Here is an 18,496-nt window from a genome sequence, read left to right as displayed (position 1 = left end):
TGCTCTGCCCCAGGCGTCCCCAAGTCATCCTCTGCTGAAACTGACCAGCACTGACTACAGGAAGCCCGAGGCAGAGTTGCTCTGCCCCGGGCTTCCTGGAATCAGCCGCTGATCAGTTTCAGCAGCGGCTGAATCTGGACACCAGTTCCGACTTACATATAGATTCAACTTAAGAACAAACCTACAGTCCCTATCTTGTACGTAACCCGGGGACTGCCTGTATATACCTTTTGCCGCGGGGGACAGGGCTCTGTCTCTTCTTAGGATGAATTTTAGATCTGTGGCCGAGGCGTCTTCCCGTCGCCTTTTTTATTTTAAAGGGCCTGGGGGGCCCAGTGAATGGGGGTTGTGTCGCGGCTCTTTTTCGCCTCATCACCGCTAACCCCAAGGCTTCCTGGGGTCTGATTTTGTTCATGACGGCGCTGGTCACGTGGCTCACCACGTCCTTGGTTATGTTTTTGGAAGCGGTTTTCATGTGGGGTTTAATTATTTCAAAACCTCTTCTCAACAGGGGGACGGCTTTTCTAAAAAGACTGCGGAATATCCCGCCTAAACCGGCCCCGTACATGACGGGTAATCCGTGATACCCTGGCAGAGCATAACCCTCCTGGGCTTTATAGTAGTTTCTATACACAGCGGGGTCCCCGAGGTTTTACACGCTCCTCATTCCTCCACTTTCCTGGGTCGCAGATGTAGTTTAACAATCACCTTTCCAAAACTAAATGAAACGTTTTTATTTTGATCTGTCTTTATTTCGATGGTAACGGTCCCGATGTGGTGCTTGCTCACAGGCACGTAATGCGGCTTGTCATAGGTGAGGGTGACAAATTCGTTATTGCTGCCTTGGGCAGGGACACAGCGCAACAGCGGCACGTAGTGGTCTCCCACTAACTGATGTTCCACTATGTCCGTATAAAGAGTTGAATCCCCCCGTCATGTCGGCGGGGTGCGGCGCCACCTTACAAGGCTGGTTCGGAATCACCCCCAAGATCACCTCCAACTCCTCCTGTGTGGAAAAATAAGACTTCCGCCAGCGGTTTTTAACCAAACCCGCCTGGTCACCGGGTTGTAAACGAGACGCGCGGCCTGGTTCTCAGCCTGTTTGTGATGGTCTCATTGATGGCCTCTACTAAATGTTGAACGGATGAATAATAACCAGGCTGCATTGTGAGACGTTGGATTTCTTTTTCTGAGGCTATCATAAGCGGGGCCTCATAAGAGAGGGTGTTCCACAAATGACAATAATGAATTTCGGATAAAGCGACTTCCCAGCTGCCATTCAAATGTAAAGGTTTGGCCAGCTGTATTGTAAAGTTGGAACTAGTGTTCTGTGGGGAAACTGTCACGGAGGCATTGCTGGGTAAGGTAACGTAAATGCCCCCTTCAGTCATTTTTTCCCCCCCCTTCCCTGTATTAAAGGTCTAGGACATGAGCCGCTTTAACCCAGCTGTTGAATTTTTCAGGCCACCCTTTCCATTTCACCAAAAAAAGTTCATTTCTACCCCTGCCTTTTTTTGCTAGAATTTTTTCTATCCTGTAAAGGTGGTCCTGGTTAGGGTTTACTTTTTGTAATTCTTCGGGATAAAAAGACCCCGTTACTTTTTCTTCTCCGCAATCTTTTAACGTGTACACAGGTCTTGGCCCTCATGATAAAACGCCGGTCACGATAAATCTCTCGTCCATAAAGGTCTGCTCGTAGCCCTTTTCAAAAAACCCCTTTGTTTTAGAGACCCTCGGGCGGTCTCCTTTTTTAAAAAGCGCCTGCAGGGTCTTTATTTTAAAACTATCCTCGTAGATTGTTTTCCACACGCTCAGCGCGTTAGCGCACATCACGTTGATGGGGCACCTTCTTATAGTCCTGTGATAACTTCTGTTGTACCCGTGTATGAAGGCTTGCAACACATCAGTGTATCGAAAGGTGTTATGGGTCGTAAAATATCTCCATCTTTGATTTCAGAGTTCTGTTAAACCTCTCCACCACCCCCGCCTTGACTTCGTTATTGGTAACAAAATGGCGTACTGCATGCTGCTTTAGTAAAGTCTTTAAAGCCTTGTTTAAAACTGTTTTAAAAGCCTTAGCGACTTCGGCCCCGGTTTTGTTCTTTAGTGATACCGTCCAGGCGTATTTAGACAGAATGTCTATCACCGTTAAAATATATTTACGGTCATCGTTGTGACCGGCATAGGGCGTCATGTCAACCAAATCCGCTTGCCATTGCGTGTCCACGTCAGACACCACGGTTTTATTTCTTTTAAATATAATTCTTGCTGGCTTATGTAAAGCGTAAGCATCTTGGTCCGCGAGCCAGGCAGCGACCTGTTTTTTATTCAAAGTACTGCGGCACCTTTTAGTGGCTCGATATAGGGGTGTTACGCCCCAAAAACTACCGGCTTCCTCGGTAGAATAATAAACCACTTTTAGCAAGTTGCCCATGTCTAAACCCCCTCCGCTTACTTTAAAAAGCCCATATACACAAGCGTGGATCTCGCTTTTGTTTTATTGAATACATAAACATTTTGGCTTCTAGGCCTACAAACATACAGAACGTATTTTAATCAAAAGACAGCTTTTTTTGGGGGACCCCGTAGCCTGACGCGTAAAGAGTGTCGGGATTGATTCTACAAACCTTTCTGCACGCCAAACAGCCAGCCTTTATCATCATCTTCTCTGACAGGTTTATCAGATACATCACGGGGTCTGAGCTCTCTGCTACCTCTCTGTTTTGATAACTTGTGTTACGGTTTCGGAGGTCACGTTCAGCTTATTCCATTTGTGCCCTTCGGCTATAATTATGTACAGGACCCACACAACATCCAAGTTAGAAGCAATACGTCTAAGTTGGTAAAACTCCTCTGAGTGGTTCCAAAACAGAACGTTAAGGTTTACCGGGTTGGGGTATTTTTCTGCACATGGTGCACAGGTATCAAACATCACCTTTTTCAAACAATGGTAGAAGACTTTTACTATAATGGCTCTAACAATGTTGTCCATGACAATCTCTCCCTCGTCCTGCTTGTTTTCTCTGGTGCTTTTTTTTCCCCCTCTGTGTTCATGCAAAAGCAGCAGGTACATACCACGGCTATCCCCGTCCAAGTCCCATTGTCTTCATCCTCTGAAGAGGTGAGCTATCACAAACAGAAAAAAAAAAAAAAGTCACATCTCACTTTTTTTGTGGCCGTCGTTTTACCACAAAAATAAATCATTTTACCTCAACCATCCCGTCGCCCGTGTCATAACCCATATCGCCATCTGAACCGGTTGCGCCATCGGGTACCTAATATTGAGCACAAGTTTTAAATCCTGTTGTCTAGACCCATATTTCATTTCTCTCAAATACAATAAAAGTTGCTTTTACCTACTCCTGCTCTTCTGCCTCTTCGCCCGGTGCCGGCGTGGTTATTTGGCCCTCAGCCACCATCGGGTGATTTTCCTTATTGCTCTCCCTGGCCCGCGTCTCGGGTCCCATGTCCTCCTACACGTTTTCGTCATCTTCTTCCTCGGGGACCATCGCCTCGTATGTGTTCTCTTCTGCTTTCTCTGGACCCGCTACCTCGTGTGTGTTCTCTCCTTCTACAGCGCTTACCTATAAAAACATAACATTTGTATAATGCGCAAATAACTGTCCACATTTTGCTATAAGGTGATACAAATCGGCTTACCGCTGTCTCCGGTTCTTCATCCGTGTGGCGGGGCCCCGCCCGCCTGCCCTCATACATACAAGGCCCCTGGCCTGAGTCCACAATACAGTTTGTAGCTGGCCCTTTAAACAAGGCCAAGGCCTGAGTCCACACCACGGTCTATAGGCCTGAGTCCACACCACGGTCTATAGCTGGCCCCTTAAGCAAGGCCTAGCCCCTCCGGCCTGAGTCCACAACGCAATTCAGGGGTTGTAGCGGGGCACACCCCTGGGTAGGGGGACCCGGGCCCACCCTACTCCACCGGGTCCCAGCCCAGGGCCCTGTGAGCAACCAGGTAACGGGTCACTCCCTCGGCAGGGCAGTCCGGCCGAAACGCGCTGAGGTTCTCTGGGCGGGAGAGGCGGCTCCCACTCCTGCCCTGGGCCACTTCCTACCCAGTCCCCGGGGGTGCCTTCACCTGTACCTGCCCAGCTGGCTGCGAGCTCCATGCCGGCATCCCCTCAGTCAGTAGTCCCGGGGTTGCCCCAACGCGCCTCCGCATCCCTTTAGGCCTCTCCTGGCGTCCCCGGCAACAGCTGAGTGGGAGCTCCCTGCCCCGGTCCTTCTCCTCCGTCTGTCTCCCCCGACTGAGTCCTTCCCCAGGCTTTTATAGCCCCGCTGCAGCCCGGGCATGCTCGGTAGAGCTGTGGGGGAGGGGCCTCTGCAGCCAGGTAACCCTGGCTGGGCCCTGCAGGTTCAGTGCGGGGCTGCCTCGCCCCGTCACACACCCTCCCCCTTAAGAGGGTCGGCGATGGGGTTTCGGCCGACCCCTCTTCACTCATCCTTGAAAAAAAGTCTGCGTTAGTATGGGCTTTTCCCGGCAGATGCGCTACCTGGAAAGCGAATGGTTGTAATGCTAAGTGCCAACGCATGATCCGCACATTTGAGTCTTCCATGGCCTGGAGCCATCTCAGGGGGGCATGGTCAGTCACTAAAGTAAACGGGCTCCCCAACAGGTAATATCTTAGGGTATGTCTACACTACAGTTAATTCGAACTAAGCTAATTCAAACTAACACGTCTAGAACTAAAAACTAGTTCGAATTAGCGTTTTGCTAATTCGAACTAGCGCATCCACACTGATTGGACGCAGGGGGGCATTTAAGGGCAGCTGAAACAGGTTCTGGCAGGGCATCAGGTCAGTAGTTGCTTTGTGTGGCTGCTGTCTGAGGCTATCTGAGGCTCGTGCTTAAAGGGACCCCCCCCCCCCGGACAGCCAGTTCTCAGCTTTTCCTGCTTCCTTGCCAACCTCGCCGAGGGACAGCAAAGCATTGGTCTCTGTACCCGTGCTTCCCTTCGGGGAACGCCGCCGCAGGTGGCAACATGGAGCCAGAGCTCACCCTGCACCTACTGGTGCACTTTCTGGACTTGCTGCTGCAAGCCTGCCACCAATGGCTCGAGGCTGCCTGGCACCTCCTGGTGCACGTTAGCCCCCTGCCTCTCCACCTGGCCACCCTGGGGGCCGTGGAGGAGCCGTGGCGGTGCCCCGGCACCGGCGTGCCCCGCCGCGTCTGGCGTCTGGACACCAGCACCGACTGGTGGGACCGCATCGTCCTGGAGCGCTGGGAAGACCGACAGTGGACCCAGAACTTCAGGAGGAGGAGGGACACCTTCCTGGAGCTCTGCCAGTGGCTCGCCCCTGCTCTGCGCAGAAGGGACACTCGCATGAGGCCCGCCATCCCCCTCCAGAAGCGGGTGGCCATCGCCCTCTGGAAGCTCTCCACGCCGGACAGCTACCGATCCGTCGGGAACCAGTTCGGCGTGGGGAGATCCACCGTCGGAGCGGTGCTCATGCAGGTATGGCACTCGTTGGCCACTGCGCCGGGGGGGGGGGGGGGGGAATGGGCCACCCCAGGGACAAAGGGGGGGCAGGAAGAGGCGAACGCGCCCCGCACCGGAGGGGTCGGTCTGTCCCGGCCGTACTACATGCCGCCAGATAGGTTGCTTCCGGGAGTGGGGTGCAGGGCACTGGCAGGGCACGAGCACTCCCAGCCACCCAGGCGCCCCACTGATTGGCGCTTTGCTGTGTCTCGCTCCGCAGGTGGTCAAGGCCATCAATCAGGTGCTGCTCTGCAGGGTGGTCCGCCTCGCCGACCCGGACGCCGTCATCCGGGAATTCGGCACCCTCGGCTTCCCCAACTGCGGGGGGACCATCAACGGGACGCACATCCCCATCCGTGCCCCGGAACACCAGGCGTCCCGTTACGTGAACCGCAAGGGGTACTTCTCCGTGATCCTGCAGGCTGTGTGTGACCACCGGGGACAGTTCACGGACATTAATGTGGGCTGGTCCGGCAAAGCACACGACGGCCGGGTGTACCGCAACTCCTCCGTGTGCCAGCGGCTGCAGGCCGGGACCTTCTTCCCCGACCGCCACATCAGGGTCAGGGACATGGACATGCCCGTGTGCCTGGTGGGGGATGCCGCCTACCCACTGCAGCCCTGGCTCATGAAGCCCTACATGGGGCACCTCAATCCCTCCCGCCAGGCCTTCAATGCCAGGCTGACCAGGGCCCACATCGTGGTGGAGGGGGCCTTCGGGCAACTGAAAGCCCGCTTTCGATGCCTCCTCACCCGTCTGGACCTGGCCGAGCACAACATCCCTCCCGTGGTGGCAGCATGTTGTGTGCTCCACAATGTGTGTGAGCGAAAGGGGGAGGCTTTCCTGCCAGCCTGGATGGCTGAGGCTGACCGCATGGCTGGACACTACGGTCAGCCCCGCACCGCCGCCGTCCGGGAAGCCCAGCGGGGGGCTGTCCGCATCCGGGAAGCCCTGCGGGAGAGCTTCCAGGTGGAGGAGGAGGACTGACCTCTCCCTTGCATGCCCCACTGGGGCCTTCTTCCACCCTACCCCCTTCCCCTCCCTACCTACTGTCAAATAAAGACACCTGTTTTTCAAACAAAAACGTCTGTTTATTTCACAGAACTGGGGTGGGGGAAGGGAGGAATGAGGGTGGGAAAGGGGAGGGGGAAACCTGGGGGGAGGGAGCTGGAAGGGGAGGGGAGGGGAGGGGAGGGGAGGGAGGGAAAGGAAAGCTCAGGGGTGGGAGTCTGGCTGCCTCTCCCGTCTCGCCACACTGCGGGTCCAGGGGCGTCGGTGGGGAATGGTTGTGGAGGGTGGGGCAGGAGGGACGGGGGGTGTGGAGGAAGCAGGAGGGGGAGCTGGGGGAGCAGCAGGGGGAGCAGGAGGAAATGGGAAGCAGTTGAGCAAGCTCTGGAGGTGGCCTCGCAGGGCACGGCCCTGCTCCTCCAGGGCCTCCAAACTCCTCCGGCGCAGCCTCACGTCCTCCTGGACCCAGTGGTCCTGGAGACGGAGCTGTTGTTCCAGGAACTGGAGGTGCCACCTCTGGTACTCCTCCTGGTTCCTGGCTCTCCTGCTTGCCCAGGCACGGGCAGCTGCTGCAGGCGGGGTGGTGCGCCCTGCAGGCCCAGGTGCTGCGGCTGTGGTGCAACAAGAACAGCGGTCAATTACCCCAGGGGCCCAGGTGTGTGAAACCCAGCTCCCCTCTGCAAGGCCAGGGCCCCTGCAGGATCCCCAGCTGCTGCTCCATGGTGGGCAAGGCCCAGGCGCACGGTCCCGGGGCTCCCTCTCGCCCCAGCCCCCCGTACACATAAGGGGAGCACGATGGTACTCACAGGTAGACGCCTCCCCGGCCTCGGACGACACCGGCGAGCGGCTCTGTGGGGTGCCTCGGGGGTCCCAGGTCCTGGGCAGGCTGACGGCAGGCTCCTGGCTCTCGGAGCCCTCCTCCTCCTCCTCCTCCGTCTCTTGCAGCGGTCCCTCTGCCCCGGGGTCTATCACGGCCCGGGGGGCAGGGACGGCATGAGCCCCCTGTGACGGACCGGGCCATGTCTGGGCACAGCTTAGGGCGTCCGCTCAGGGCGAATTGCTCAAATCCGGGGCTCTTTACAGTCCCCCTGACTGGCGACCTCTCCACACAGGCCACAAACCAGTCTCACAGAGCACTTCAGCTGCCTGCCTGAAGCCTCCCGAGCAAAACCCCTCCGACACCCCAGCAATATCCGTGCCCCAGATGGCCCCGGGCCTATACACAGGTGGGGGGTCCTAGCACCCAATCCCACCTACCCCGAACAAGTTCTGTCCGGTTCCAAGAAACCAGCCACAGATCCCTGGTCAATTTACCCTCTGGACCTTACCCACAAATCACGCTGGGCCAATCCTTTAGAATCTATATCTAAAGGTTTATTAACACAAGAAAGAAAAGCCTGAGAGTAAGGTTATTAAAGTACAGTACGTTACATGCATCGAATCTCCCAGTCCTCGATGCAGGCTCTAGCAGAGATGTTGCCGCTGCTGGTTTAAAAGTTCTTATTGCACATCCTACGATCAGGATGGGTTCACAGGTCTTCCGGGCTCTTCAATCCCTGCAGTGCTGCCTCTGGGATGAAGTGCTGAGCTGAGAACAAAATGGCATCGACCACATGGCCTCTTTATACTCCTTCCTGGCCTCTTCTAGTATGTAGCAGGTCACCTGGTCCTCAGCCTCTCTGTCTTCCCTGCTGGCTGCTCTCAGGACAGCCCCCATTCTTTGGGTGTGTCTTTGGCCCATTGAGAACCATTGTTCCACAGGTAATTAGCATGTCCACAGGCTCCACAGGCTCAGCCCTGCCCCATGCTTAACCACATGCAGGGAAATCTTCAGTTTCTACACAGATTACAGATCTACACACACAGACATTATATACTCACATAAACAGTGTACACAGGATCAGAAAACAACAAGCTCCCATTCAATACCCCACATGGCTCCCCCCACACCAATTTCTGGGGCCAACACCCCCACCTAGGGGTGCAGCAGCAATCTGGCTGCTTTCCTCCAATTCAGCAACGTGACACCCCCAGGAGGCAGTCCAGACTGTGGAAGTGGGGGCAGGCCTCTGGGTTGGCCCCTGGCAGGCAGGCCTGGGAGTAGGACTGCCGCAGGTCTTTGATTTTGCGGCGCACCTGCTCCTGGCTGCGCTGGTGGCCCCTGGCGGCAAGGCTGGCAGCCATGCGGCTGTAGACGGCCGCGTTCCTGTGGCTAGTGCGGAGATTGTGGACATTGGAGGCTTCCCCCCAAACCTGGATGAGGTCCATGATCTCCGCACTTGACCAAGCGGGTGCCCGCCTCTTGCGTCCCCAGGCAGGCTCCTGGGAGACGCCAGGCTGGTCCTGGGGAGCAGTGGAGGGCTGGGTGTCCTCGGGTGGCTGGCTCATTTTGTGGCAGGTGCAGGGTCTGCTGGCTGGGTGCTGGCACAAACTATGTAGCCAGCCCGTGGCCCTTTAAGGGCTCCGGGGTCGGGAGGGGGGCAGACAAGTTTGCCTGGTGTTGGCCAGAGTGGCCACCAGGGAAAGCTGGGGAGGGCTAGCCTCCCACTAGTTCGAATTAAGGGGCTACACAGCCCTTAATTCGAACTAGCTAGTTCGAACTAGGCTTAATCCTCGTAAAATGAGGTTTACCTAGTTCAAACTAAGCGCTCCGTTAGTTCGAATTAAGTTCCAACTAACGGACCGCTACTGTAGCGCCTATGAAAGTTAGTTCGAACTAACGTCCGTTAGTTCGAACTAACTTTGTAGTGTAGACATACCCTTAGGGACTCTATGGCCCATTTCGCCGCCAGAGCCTCCTGCTCTATCGTCGAGTATTTAGTCTCTCGCGGGAACAACTTGCGGCTATTTTGATTGGGCAACAAAATGACAAATGAAATTTTATGTGGGTAAGTGTAAAGTAATGCACATCGGGAAAAATAACCCCAACTATACGTACAGTATGATGGGGGTTAATTTGGCTACGACAAATCAGGAAAGAGATCTTGGAGTTATCGTGGACAGTTCCACGACAGTTTCACGAAAGCTTCCACGCAGTGTGCAGCGGCGGTAAAAAAGGCAAATAGGATGCTAGGAATTATTAGGAAAGGGATAGAAAATAAAACACAGAATATCTTACTGCTCTGTATAAAACTATGGTACGCCCACATCTTGAATACTGTGTACAGATGTGGTCTCCTCACCTCAAAAAAGATATTTTGGCCTTGGAAAGGGTTCAGAAAAGGGCAACTAAAATGATTAGGGGTTTGGAACGGGTCCCATATGAAGAGAGGTTAAAGAGACTGGGACTTTTCAGTTTAGAAAAGAGGAGACTGAGGGGGGATATGATAGAGGTCTATAAAATCATGAGTGGTGTGGAGAGGGCCGATAAAGAAAAGTTATTTATTAGTTCCCTAAATAGAAGAACTAGAGGACACCAAATGAAATTAATAGGGAGCAGGTTTAAAACTAATAAGTGAAAGTTCTTCTTCACACAGCGTGTAGTCAACCTGTGGAACTCCTTGTCAGAGGAGGCTGTGAAGGCTAGGACTATAATAGAGTTTAAAGAGAAGCTAGATAATTTCATGGAGGTTAGGTCCATAAAAGGCTATTAGCCAGGGGATAAAATGGTGTCCTTGGCCTCTGTTTGTCAGAGGCTGGAGAGAGATGGCAGGAGACAAATTGCTTGATCATTGTCTTCGGTCCACCCTCTCTGGGGCACCTGGTGCTGGCCACTGTCGGTAGACAGGATACTGGGCTAGATGGACCTTTGGTCTGACCCAGTACGGCCGCTCTTATGTAAGGTATAGGATAGGGTGCTCCTCCCCCTCTACCACCTGGGATAATACCGCTCCTAGGCCTACTCGGGAGGCATCTGTCTGCAAAATGAACAGCTTGTCCAAGTCCAGCTGAACGAGCACCGGCCCCTGAGCCGGCCGCTTCCTCAAGGTCTGGAAGGCAGCTTTGCACTCTGGGGTCCACTCTATGCGGCGCTCTCGGGGATTCTTCATGAGGTCTGTCGGGGTGCTGCGATGGTTGCAAAGTCGGGTATAAAGCGGCGGTAGTATCCTGCCAGCCCCAAGAACTGTCGTACTTGCCTTTTCGTGGTAGGCGTAGGGCTCTCCTGTAAAGCCTGGACTTGGTCTGTCAAGGGTCGGAGCTGCCCCTTCCCCACTGTATAGCCGAGATAGCTCACCTCCGGATATCCCCAGTGGCACTTGGCTGGGTTGGCGGTGAGGCCGGCCTCCGCTAACGCCTGCAGCACTTGGGACAGATGTTGGAGATGTTCTGTCCAGCTCCGGCTGTATACCACAATATCATCAATGTATGCCGCTGCATAGTCATTATGTGGCTTCAGTACTTTATTCATGAGCCTCTGGAAAGTGGCTGCCGCCCCGTGGAGGCCGAAAGGCATTGTTGTAAATTGGAAGAGTCCAAACGGGGTTGGGAAGGCCGTTCTCTCAAGATGCGGGTGTCAGGGGGATTTGCCAGTAGCCCTTAGTTAAATCGAGGGTTGATATGACCCTGGCGTGCCCCAATCGTTCCAACAGCTCGTCCACCCGTGGCATTGGGTAGGCGTCAAAGCGGGAGATGGAATTTACCTTCTTGAAGTCCACACAGAACCGGACTGACCCATCTGCTTTTGGCACCAGTACTATGGGGCTCCTCCAGTCACTTAGACTCTTCTACCACGCCCAGAGCTAGCATCTGGTCCAATTCCCTTCGCACCGTGTCCCACAACTTCCTGGGCAGCAGGCGATGGTGGTCACGTACCCTCTGCCCTGGGGGGTGGCAATATGGTGGCTCGTTAGATTCGTCTGGCCAGGTTTCGACGACAGGACCTGGGGAAAGCCGCTCAGCAGCCGGCGGAGCTGTTCCTGCTGTCCGGTCTCGAGGTCAGGACTGATGTCCAGGTGTGCGGACGTGAGGTCCTCCTCTGCGGATGGCCCCAACTCCGGTTCCATAGGGTATGGGGTGATCATCAGGGCCTCTTGCTCCTTCCACCCCTTGAGCAGGTTCACATGATATATCCTCACCTCTTTCCTCCGCCCTGGCAGCCGTACTGCATAGTCCACCGGCCCCACCTATCTCACCACCTCAAAGGGGCCTTGCCATTTTGCTAGCAGCTTGGATTCGGAGGAAGGGAGTAACAGTAGTACCCGGTCTCCTGGCTGGAAGGTCCGGGTCCTGGATCCCCGGTTGTAATGAGCGGTCTGGATCTCCTGGGCTCGGCGTAGATTCTCTTGGGCCAAACGCCCTAGCTCCCGGAGCCGCTCCCTTAAGCGCAGGATGTAGTGTACGGCGCCTCGGGCGGGGGTCTCTTGTTCTTCCCAGGTCTCGGACAAGGTCTAGAACCCCTCGGGGTTGCCACCCATACAGGAGCTCGAAGGGCGAGAACCCTGTAGAGGCTTGAGGGACCTCACGCACTGCAAACATCAGCGCTGGGAGCATCTTATCCCAATGACGGGCGTCGTCCTCCACAAACTTGCGCAGCATTGACTTCAGGGTGCGGTTGAAGCGCTCCACCAACCCGTCCCTCTGGGGGTGGTAGACCGAGGTCCAGAGCGCCCGGATGTTCAGCAACCAACACAGCTCCGCCATGAGTCGCGATGTCAAATTCGTCCCCTGGTCTGTGAGGATCTCCCGGGGTAGACCCACCCGGGAGAATATTTCCAGCAACTCGCCAACAAGGACACGGGCGGTAGTTGTCCGCAGCGGGACGGCCTCTGGGTACTGCGTAGCATAGTCCACCACGACTAGGATATACTTATGCCCCGTCTGGCTCCTTTCCAACGGCCCCACCAAGTCTAGGCCGATGTGCTCGAAGGGTGTCCCCACTATAGGTAGTGGCACCAGCGGGGCCCGGGGAATGTTGGCGGGGTTAGCCTTCTGGCACTCTGGGCATGAGGCACAGTACTCCCGCACTTCATGGTGGATTCCTGGCCAGAAGAACCGTCGTGCCACTCACTGTAGGGTCTTCTCTCGGCCCAAATGGCCTGCCCAGGGGTTTGCGTGTGCCAACTGTAACAGGCCCCGGCGGAAACGGCATGGGACTAACAGCTGGTGCATCTCATCCTGGGTCTGGGGGTCCCATACCAGGCGGTAAAGGAGGTCCTGCTGTACCTCAAAGCGGGGCCCTTGGGGTTGACCTGCAGCTGGCTCCTCCCTGTCCGGGCGTGTAACCGCTTGCTCCCAGGCCCGGCTAAGCGTGAGGTCATTCCGTTGCTCTTCCAGGAAGTCCCCATCTAGCTCTAGGTCAATAGGTGGGGCACCTGTAGGGTTGCCGCCCGTGCTCGCCGCCGGAGCTCCGGACGTAGCGGGCTGTGAGGCCCCTTCCCCTGCCGCTACCTCGAGGGGCGGGCTTAGCGGGGCCTGGCAAGCTTGCCGGACCCGGACAATATTTGCCCTTAGACCACTCCCTTCTTGCAGTAATTCATTAAACCCGGGCCAGTCCCGCCCCAGGATCACCGGGTAGGGCGACTTCAGGGCCACCACCACTAGCCTGCGTGCCCCTCGTTGCCCATCTTCCAACCTCACCCAGGCTGTGTCGTAGGACCGTACGTCCCCGTGAACACATCATTTGTACGGGGGTTCCCAGCTGGTCCATTCCTACGGCCACCCCCAACCGGACAATGGTTTGGCTACAGCCAGAGTCCACCAGGGCAGTGGTGGGGGTTCTGTTCACCCGCACGGGTATTACAATCTTGGCCTCATCCCACCTCCGGGCCCTCTGGCCGGCCATCAACACCTGCCCATAGTTACAGCTCTGGGGGCGCTTCCTCTTTCTAAACTGCCCCATCTCTTATTCTCCCATTCTTGTTTTTGTTTTTTTCTTCCTTTTTCCCTTAAATGGATTTCCCTACCTTCCCCTCCTTGCAGGGGCAGAAACTACCCACATTCTCCACCACGTGTGGTGGCCCCCCCCCCGCCTGCCCTCATACGTCCAAGGCCCCTGGCCTGAGTCCCCAATGCAGTTTGTAGCTGGCCCTTGAAACAAGGCCTAGGCCCTCCGGCCTGAGTCCACAATGCAGTTCAGGGGTTGTAGCGGGGCACACCCCTGGGTAGGGGGACCTGGGCCCACCCTACTCCGGGTCCCAGCCCAGGGCCCTGTGAGCGACCGGTAACGGGTCACTCCCTCGGCAGGGCAGTCCGGCCGAAACGCGCTGAGGTTCTCTGGGCGGGAGAGGCGGCTCCCACTCCTGCCCTGGGTCACTTCCTACCCAGTCCCCAGGGGTGCTTTCCCCTGTACTTGCCCAGGTGGCTGCGACCTCCGTCCCCTCAGTCAGTAGTCCCGGGGTTACCCCAACTCGCCTCCGCATCCCTTTTGGCCTCTCCTGGCATCCCCGGCAACAGCTGAGTGGGAGCTCCCTGCCCCAGTCCTTCTCCTCCATCTGTCTCCCCCGACTGAGTCCTTCCCCAGGCTTTTATAGCCCCGCTGCAGCCCGGGCATGCTCGGTAGAGCTGTGGGGGAGGGGCCTCTGCAGCCAGGTAACCCTGGCTGGGCCCTGCAGGTTCAGTGCGGGGCTGCCTCGCCCCGTCACAATCCGCCATGGGGTCATCGGGTTCCCCCCCCCCCCCCGCTGCTCTTCTTTTTCATGGGCGTCGATGCTCCCAACTTTTCCGTCTCTCTCTCTCTCTCTTCAGGATACAAAATGTTTGAGACAGCGGGGTAGTCCTCGGGGCACCCCAGAAACGCTCAGTTTCCTCAACATCTGCAAGAGCCTTGAGACCGGCCATAGGGTTGTATCACCTGTCCTTAAAACCACACATTGCAAAAAAAAAAAGCCAACTTTTATACATGAGGACAAATGGGCTATGGGCGGCTTTTATCAAATAAATCAATTTCTGAAATGGAAAACGCCACTTGGTCTCTCATTGGTCACCGCTAAATTCAATTGGATGCGACTAAAGGGTGGAGCTGAAAATCTATTGGACGCGCCTGAAGGATAAACTTAATTGTTGTCAGTATGACCTCTGTGAGACCTGGATGTTAAGTCTGGTCTTTGTAAAGAGGTACGTGCTTGAACACAGGTATACAAAAGGAGGGGATCGGTGAAACTGGTTTGAACCTGTTGTAAGGCCTGAAAAGGGACTGTGAGGGGGCTGGTAATGATTGGAGGGAGTTTGGTGCAAAGGGGCATGACCTGTATATGCATGCAATTGTAAGTGGTCAGTGGGGAAAGGGTGATTATCATGTAAGATAGTACAAAAGACATTGCCTCTTGTTTGAGAAGTTGCTTGAGAAGCTGCAAAACTTTTCCTGAGAGTATCCTGGAGGTTTTTGCCCTGGAATGCATTCCTGAATAAAGCTGGATGCTCAAGAAGGGTGTCTGCAATTGATTTGGTAGGGGTTTTGGGCCCCCATCCGAACCCTCGGATTAAATTCTCCGTCATTTATGGTGTCAGAAGTGGGATGATTGGGACACCAGGTGATTGTGACGAGCCGGACCGGAGAGACTGAACAGAAAGGCGCCATACAAATCGGTAAGAGATCCGTGTTAAAAAAATCTCACTATTCTGTTCCTCTCTCCTTGTCCTGAACGGCTGCTTTCACTGGCGGTAAGCGTCCACCCTACGTTAAGAACATCCTCCCCAAGCAACTGTAAGTCTCTTTTCTTTTTCTTTATTTTTTTTTCCTCTCTCCTTCCTTTTGAATAAGTTTGTTAGAAAGGGACAGTGGTAGGCCACTGAAACAGGGTCAGCTCAGGCTTGAAGCTGAGAGGAAGGCAGGTTAGTGCCGGATTGGAACTGTTTTATAGGTAATAGGACAGGGATTATGGGGAATAAAGGATCTAAGATAGATCCAAAAACCCCATTGGGTAAAATGCTGCAGATTTATAGTCAGCCAGGGAAATTGCCAGCAGGTCTTAAGCTCAGGAGGCTGGCAAAGCTCACACACGCGTGGAATGAATATACTTATGTAGAATCAGCATTACAATTCCCAGTTCAAGGTACCTTTCAATTAGAGAAATTATTTAAAGGGTGTCTTAGAGTCCAGTCACCCCTCCCAGATGAATTATTGGCACCTCTGGGATGACCAGGCCTCTAAATTAAGAGATAAATCCATAATGGCTAGCCTGAAGGACTCAAATGAAAAACTGAAAAAACAATTGGCAGAAATAAAGGAGAAATCTGACTCCTCTAAAGTTTGTCCCCCTCCGTACGTTCCTACACCAAGCGCACCCAGCGGACTCTACCCATGCCTCTGGAAGCCACCAGCTCTGCTGCCAGATCCACCTGAAGATCTATTAGACCTGTGGGTCCCCAACTTCCCGGCTCCCCTTCCCACCCACCCGCACCAGCATCAGCAAATATTGCTTACCCATCATTCAGCTGCACCAGCCCAATTTGAATGCCCCGCACATGCTAACAGTTCTGCAAGGGCAGAGGAGGGTGCTGACCTGGCCAATAAAACCTCAGATTCTGATATTAACCCCAAGCATACTCAAGAGTCCGGTAATTCCAAAGCTGTCAGAAGTCTCCATACAACTGTTGCAGCGGACATTGGCTAAAGAGTCTCTCCTCTCAGGTTGCAGAAGCCTTACCTGTCCCAACTGATGTGCCTTGCCATGATGTGCAACCAGGAAACTGGGTCCTGATAAAAGAATTCCGGAGGAAAGACTGCCTATCTCCAAGGTGGAATGGTCCCTTCCAGGTCCTGCTGACTACCAACACGGCTGTGAAGGTAGCCGAGCGAGATTCTTGGATACACGCAAGCCACGTGCGCCGCACCGTTGACCCTCATAAGTTGTGTGAATTTGCCTCTCCCGACATATCGCCTCCTACTGAACCTGTCAGCCCAGAGCCAGAAGAGAACGACTTTCTACCGCTTTCTGAGGAAGAAATCGAATCACTTCTCCTGAACGAGGGATATACATCATCGGAAATCAAAGACCTGGACCTCGTTCACTACGCTCTCACTACAGGCCAGATCCCTTCTGGTCCTACTAGTCACGTTGACATTTCACAAGAATCTACACCCGACCTTGCCATTGACCCTACCGGCACTCTGTCAGAGGACGGTGGGTTTTCTGAAAGCTGTTTTCCTTCCTCTAGATTTACTTATAACCTCCGTCCGCGCAAGTGCTGAAAGGATTACAATCCCTGCACAATGGCTAAACTCTTGTTCCTCCTTTGTATAGGCCTTATTTGGCTCCAAGGGGGGAATGGTATTGGGACTAACACCTTTCTGCAGCTGGCAGAAGGTATGGCACGAGCCGCAAACAAAACTAACTGTTGGGTGTGTGCCTGGCCACCACAAAGCGCGCATAGTGGATACCCAATAGGTGCCCTTACGTTAAACAGAACTGGACTAGTAAGTGATGCATTACTGGAACAAAATGACCAAACTGTGTGGTTCAATCAGACTGGGTGCATCCAATTATCATTCAGTGGTACAAGCCCCCTATGTAGGAATCTTACAGGTACCACCTTTGTCGGGAAATCAAGCTGCACACACATTATAACAAAGGTGAATGGGACACATGTATGGCATAATGGTTCCACTATGTCTACCGCAAACCTTTGGTGCACCCTATTCAAACCAGAAATAACAACCATATGGGGAGGGCCCACTAGTACAGACCTTTGCAAGGAAGGTAACACCACCTTTGCAAACCGAGCCATGATGATAGATCAGTCTGACTCATGGAACATGTATAATTATTGGTGGATATGCGGTAAATTTGCCTATAAAAGGCTTCCGCAGAATGCCTCAGGGTTTTGTTATCTCAATCTCGTGACACCAGCTATGAGGATTGTTGACACTTTGCCACCAGGGCATATCAGGAACAAGCGGGATGGGTCTTGGGAGAAAGCATGGAACTGGATAGAACAAACTGCCCTTGCAGCAGCTGAAACTACCATTCCATGGGTAGGACAGGCAAAAACAAATCATGATTTAAAAACAATGTCCCTGCTTATGGAGAAATTCATGAATACCACAGAGGGGGCATTAGGTGTGGTACAGGAAAATGTAAATGAATTGCGAATCTTTACCCAGCAAAACAGACTGGCTCTTGACTATCTACTAGCAGCTCAAGGAGGGGTATGTGGATTAATAGGCCCAGGCTACGTCTACATTGGCCCCTTTTCCGGAAGGGGCATGGTAATTTTTGAAATCGCAATAGGGAAATGCGCAGGGGATTTAAATATCCCCCACGGCATTTAAATAAAAATGTCCGCCGCTTTTTTCCGGCTTTTAGAAAAGCCGGAAAAGAGCATCTACACTGGCCCCAATCCTCCGGAAAAAAGCCCTTTTCCGGAGGATCTTATTCCTACTTCGGCCCTCTCCACACCATTCATGATTTTATAGACCCTCTGTCATATGCCCCCCCGTCTCCTCTTTTCCAAACTGAAAAGTCCCAGTCTCTTTAGCCTCTCCTCATATAGGACCCATTCCAATCCCCTAATCATTTTAGTTGCCCTTTTCTGAACCCTTTCCAAGGCCAAAGGAAGCACCGGGTCTCCCCCAAGGAGTAGTGGACTCGATAAAAGGCCCCCTGGTAGGGCACCAGGAAGGACCCCTCGAGCGCCTCCCCGCCACATGCCACCGGCAGCAGCTGCAGCTGTACCTGCCCGTGGAAGGACAGGACCTGGCGGAGGGCGGGGTCCTTGCAGCCCAGCGGGAGAGGGCTGATGGTCAAAATCGGCTTCCCCAGAGTGGAGAGGGAAGGTAGCAGGGAGGAAGGGCGGGACGGAGGTGAGGACCACCCGTACGCCCAGGTCCTCCAGCGGTTCGAGGGGCACGTGCACGCCCCCCACCGCCAGGCCCCTCTCCACCGCCTCCTGGGCGGCGGCCTCCGAGGCAAGGAAGAAGACCGCCTTGCCGTACATTTTGGAGGCCGCCACCACGGCCGAGGCCCCCACCACCCTCGCCATCGCCCGCAGGTAGGTTTCCACGTGGGGCGAGGCGGCAACCACGAGGCAGCGGACGCCGTGCCTCCTGGTCATGGTGGGAAAGGGGCCCCGGCCACCAGGGATGGAGCTGGAGGCGGCAGTCGGGGCAGAC

The 18,496-nt window shown here is 54.5% G+C and overlaps 1 protein-coding gene across 1 annotated transcript in view; it reads left to right on the top strand.

Annotated features, from left to right (window-relative positions):
• The first annotated feature begins 15,554 nt into the window (after positions 1-15,554).
• The window catches only part of LOC102450730 (uncharacterized), a 132,996-nt gene continuing 130,054 nt past the window's right edge, over positions 15,555-18,496 (top strand). The window contains exons 1-3 of the mRNA XM_075917379.1: positions 15,555-15,632; positions 16,016-16,508; positions 16,629-16,691. Of these exons, the coding sequence (XP_075773494.1) occupies positions 15,555-15,632; positions 16,016-16,508; positions 16,629-16,691 (634 nt within the window). The remainder of the gene's footprint in view (positions 15,633-16,015; positions 16,509-16,628; positions 16,692-18,496) is intronic.

Source organism: Pelodiscus sinensis, unplaced genomic scaffold, assembly GCF_049634645.1.
Source record: "Pelodiscus sinensis isolate JC-2024 unplaced genomic scaffold, ASM4963464v1 ctg45, whole genome shotgun sequence".
Classification (NCBI taxonomy): Eukaryota; Metazoa; Chordata; order Testudines; family Trionychidae; genus Pelodiscus; species Pelodiscus sinensis.
This window is presented reverse-complemented; position numbering and strand designations above follow the sequence as displayed.